Source organism: Crocuta crocuta, unplaced genomic scaffold (genome assembly GCF_008692635.1).
Source record: "Crocuta crocuta isolate KB4526 unplaced genomic scaffold, BGI_CrCroc_1.0 scaffold443, whole genome shotgun sequence".
NCBI classification, from domain to species: Eukaryota; Metazoa; Chordata; class Mammalia; order Carnivora; family Hyaenidae; genus Crocuta; species Crocuta crocuta.
In genome coordinates, this window is record NW_027529446.1 from 1,033,749 (window position 1) to 1,038,223 (window position 4,475).

Consider the following 4,475-nt stretch of genomic DNA (forward strand, 5'->3'; position numbering starts at 1 on the left):
CCGCCAGCCTGTCGCTGTCGGCCCCCGGCCCGCGGCGCAGGATCGTGCCCTGAGTGATGAGTCCCGCGTAGCCCTCGCGGTGGGAGAAGGCGTAGCTGGAGCGCCGCCTGCGCGACTCCCGGCGCAAGTAGGGCGCCGTCTCCACGGTCACGATCTCGCTCGGGGGCTCCTCCACCTCCTGCACCGCGGAGAGGAAGGCCGGGGTCACCGGAGGGGCTGCCAGGGCCCTTCCCTCCCGGAGCGGAGCCGTTAGAGCCCCTCCGAGGCCGACTCCGGACCCACCCGTCAGACTCAGCGCCTGGCCCCGAACCCTGGACCAGCCACCCGGCGCCTCGAGTGCCCCCTGGTGGCACAGCCGGGAGCGGCGAGCCTGGGACAGCCAGGTGTCCCGCGGGNGGTCTAGGGCCCTGTCTTGGTCACAGTGAGCTCCGGGGCCCGGCCCAGCCGCAGCTGCCCTGGCAGGTTCTGCTTGTGTGAGCCCCTGGTTCCTGCTCACACGTTCTCTTCACGGTAGCAGAATGCACATAACGCAAGATGTACCGATTTAACCACTGCCAAGTGCACAGCTCAGCGGCGTCAAGCACACTCACACTGGTGCAGCCGCCCCCACCATCCGTCTCCAGAACCTTCTATCTCCCTGAACTAGGACTCTGTCCCCATGAAACACTGACTCTCCACCCCCCGCCCCACCCCTGGCTCCCACCATCTACTCTCTGTCTCTGTGGACGGGACGCCTCCAAGGACGCCCTGGGAGTGGGGTCACGCAGGACGTGTCCTTCTGTGTCTGGCTTCTGTCACTGCGCACAGTGTCCTCTGGGTCCGTCCACGTGGTGGCGGGATGTCCTAACATAAACACTGTGTTTATGCTTCATCCACAGATGGACCCCAGGGTGGTTTCTACATCCCTTCTCTTCCCTAAACCATTTCCAAGTTGCTCCGTCATCTCCACCCCAAACCCTTCATCTGGGGGCAGAAGTCCAGTTGGCCTCGTGGGAGCTCCGGGCCGGCTCTGCCCTCGGAAGGGTGCTTTTCCCCTGGGGAGCCTGGCGCCTGTTATTTGGTCCCCCTGAAGCCACTGGCTGTGTGTCTGGGTCTCCATTCCCACCCCCACCCCCAGCCCTGCGTGTCCAGGGGTTTCTGCTCCCGGTGCAGGTTCTGGCTGCTGGGGTCCCAGGAATGTGCAATGGGGACCCCAGCCCCTCACCCTGGGGCGCGGCTTCCTGAGGGCTTGGTAAATGACACGCAGGGCCAGCGTGGGCAGGGTGTTCAGTGACACATTCAGCAGGACCACCAGCAGGATGGAGGGGTGGGACAGCACGTTGCGGTCAGCATCTGGCAACAACGCAGGATCACAGCCCGTGGGGGTGGAGCCTCCCCGGAGCCTGCTTGGTGGCCCCTCTTCCTGCCTCCCCACCAGCCTCCCCTCCCTCCACCCCCAGGACACCTCTGTGCACATTCCGAAAAGACACAGACTCTCTCACACACACACACACACACACACACACAGCTGAGAAGACACAGGCTCACAAGGGGGGGAAGTGGACTTCGGACACAGAGCACCCGTCTCCGGGGCCCGCCACCCTGTTCCCTGCTGGGGGCTCACACAGAAACGGGAAGGTCTCGGGGGAGATTTGGAAGAGCCAGAAGCTCTGGCAGGCCCAAGTTATGACCACGTAGAAGCAGAGGCTGAGGAAGATGGCCAGCACAGACAGGACCGTCCAGTACTTGATGATGAGGACCACCTGAGCAGGGACAGAAGATTAAGCCGGGGCGGGGCCAGGATGCAGGACTCCGTGGAGGTGGGTGGGGCTGGGTCCCCAGGGCCCACGAACGGCACCTGCTAAGGTCCTTGGCGGGGTCAACTGAGCCGTGAGATCTCAGTGGCTCACGTCCAAGGCCCCACTGCGGGGAGACAGGCCGGTGGCCCTGCCTACCTCCATGGTGATGGACAGCAGGCCGGACAGGGCCACGACCACAGAGAAAGACTGATAGTCACTGAAGCTGGCAGGCCCAGCCGAGTCGTGGCTGACCCACAGGGTCACGAAGAAGTTGACCAGGGAGGTGGCCATGCCATGGGCAAGGGCCTGGAGAAAGACCCAGTAGTTAAAGAGCTCGTCCTTCTGGCCCACGATGTACAGCTGGGGCAGCTCCAGACTCCGCTCGGCACTCACGTCCTGGGGGCGGGGCACGGGGGGAGGAGCCAGGGCTTGGGACCAGGTGGGGAGTGGGAGGCGGGACCCCCCCACCCCCCCGCCGCGCATGCTCCGGGCCCCCTGGGGGAGAAATGTAAGGCGGAGACAGGAGCATCTACAGGAAAGGAGGAGGCAAGGCGAGCCCCTGACTTGCTCACCTGCTCGAAGAGACCGATGTAGAGAACCGGGAGTGTGCTGTATAACAGGTTGAAGAGCGCCAGGAACCAGCCTTCATACAGAGGCTGGCAGGGAGGGGGCGGGAGTGAGAGCGTGGTCAGCCTTCAGACGCCAATGGCCAGAATCAGCACCGTTTCTTTATCTGAGAAGACCCACCCGGACTAGCTGGACCCCCCAGGGAGGGTCCCAGATAAGCTGGAAAGTCAAGCTATAATGAAGGTTGGTGCGAAGACCAGGGTTGGGTTACATGAGGCTTGATAAAAGCCGGGAGAGAAAAGGTGGAGAGAAAAAGCATGGTCTGATGATTTCGAAACTTCACCTTTGAGTCCTTGTTTTAGTGGCTTCAATGCAATACTACGGGAGGAAAAATGGCTAGAGAATGTGTTTTCTGGTCGTTTTTGGTTGGGGGGTTCACTGTGTGGAAGAGCCCTCGTGGATAAGTAGCCTGTCTAATGACAAATCCAATCCAGGTGACAAAAGAAAGGCTTCAGTTCCCCAAACCACTTTATGTGTATGCTGGTACTGAACGAATGTTGGGGAGAAAAGAATCGCAAAAGTGAGGCTAAGCTGAGCCTGGTTCTATGGCGCTGGAATCAGACATATTGCTGTGAACTAGCTGTTTTAATATACACAAAGACAGATGGATACACGCCTAGCTCTTGTCAACTGAGAGAGTAATCCTGTAGCATCCCAGTACCGATGAGCACACCAAGCACTTAGATCTTGGTGTCTAACTACCAAGAACTGGGGCTCCTTATGGAAATGGCTGATTCCAGGGTCCAGGCAGGGAAAGTACAAAAGGAGCGTGGGAGCTCTTGTAGCACCAGAAAGTTGGGGGGCGGGGGGGGTTCTCAGAGAAGAGCAGGTGCATGTCAAAAGGACAGACTGGAGACACGTGAGCAACAACATACACAATAAAGTATCATCCACCGGTGTGCACGGATAGGGATCAATACTGAATAAATAAATAGAGGAGAAGAAACAGTTCTCCCAGTTAACAAATGTGGAAAGGGGCGCCTGGGTGGCTCAGTCGGTTGAGCATCCGACTTAGGCTCAGGACACGATCTCACAGTTCGTGAGTTCGAGACCCATGTCGGGCTCTGTGCTGACAGCTCAGAGCCTGGAGCCTGCTTTGGATTCTGTGTCTCCCTCTCTCTCTGACCCTCCCCTGCTCACGCTCTGTGAGCAAAAACAAATAAGCATTAAAAATTTATTTGAAAAGAAAAGGAAGAAGTAAAACTCTCTCCCTTGCAGAGGACATAATCCTACATGCAGAAAATCCCAGGGGACCCACAAGGAAGCCGCTAGAGCCAGTCCGCGGACTCAGCAAAGCTCATGTCCACACACCCGCAATGAGTAATCCCAAAAGCAAATTAAGAAAACTCCAGTTACAGAAACTTCTAAGAAATATATGTAAACAAAAAAGTAAAGCGGTCAAACAATATACATTTATCTATGGTGCCCCCGAAAGCTCCCTCTCAAATGCTGGGGTTTTGGTGACAGGGAGCTCGGTCCCCCTCACGGCCATCTATTTAGAGACAATGTCCTCACAGGCAGGGAAAATCGCCTTCTGCAGCTCCAGGGAGCACATCTAATCTTCACCAAGATGCAGCCTAGAGTCAGGGACCCAGACTCCTAAGGCCTCTGTGGCTCAAGTTCTCTTCTCCCCGAGAAAGGAGACATTGGAGCATCTGCCCCGGCCCCCCCACCTTGCTTCAAAGCTCCAATTTGCCAAGTATCCCGGAAAATGTTGGGCACAGAGCTGGGCACGAACCCTCCTCCCCCGCAGGGCACGCGTAACCCTAACCCTAACCCTCCCTGTAGCCTCAGGGGGGACCCAGCGCCCCGGGACGCCCCGCAGCGCCCCCGCGTGGCCGCCGCCCCCAGCGCACCTGGGCGGTGAAGCCGCTGTAGAAAGCGAACCAGACCTGCACCATCATGCTGGCCAGCGTCTTGTAGACGAAGTAGCGCAGGAACTTGCACACCCGCATGTAGGACCAGCGGCCGTGCACCAGCAGCAGGCGCTTCAGGAAGCAGAACTGCGCCAGCGCGTAGTCGCTGTTCTGAACGGCCTGCATGCCCTCCTGGCCCGCCAGCCCCACGCCG

General features: G+C 58.9%; 1 protein-coding gene across 1 annotated transcript in view; it reads right to left on the reverse strand.

Annotated features, from left to right (window-relative positions):
- Positions 1 to 4,475, reverse strand: part of ATP8B3 (ATPase phospholipid transporting 8B3) — a 19,454-nt gene that overhangs the window by 4,024 nt on the left and 10,955 nt on the right. Inside the window, 6 exon segments of the mRNA XM_077760608.1 lie at positions 5 to 178; positions 1,205 to 1,332; positions 1,604 to 1,742; positions 1,935 to 2,174; positions 2,351 to 2,434; positions 4,262 to 4,475. The exon segment at positions 4,262 to 4,475 is cut by the window's right edge and continues 6 nt beyond it. Coding sequence (XP_077616734.1) covers positions 5 to 178; positions 1,205 to 1,332; positions 1,604 to 1,742; positions 1,935 to 2,174; positions 2,351 to 2,434; positions 4,262 to 4,475 — 979 coding nt within the window.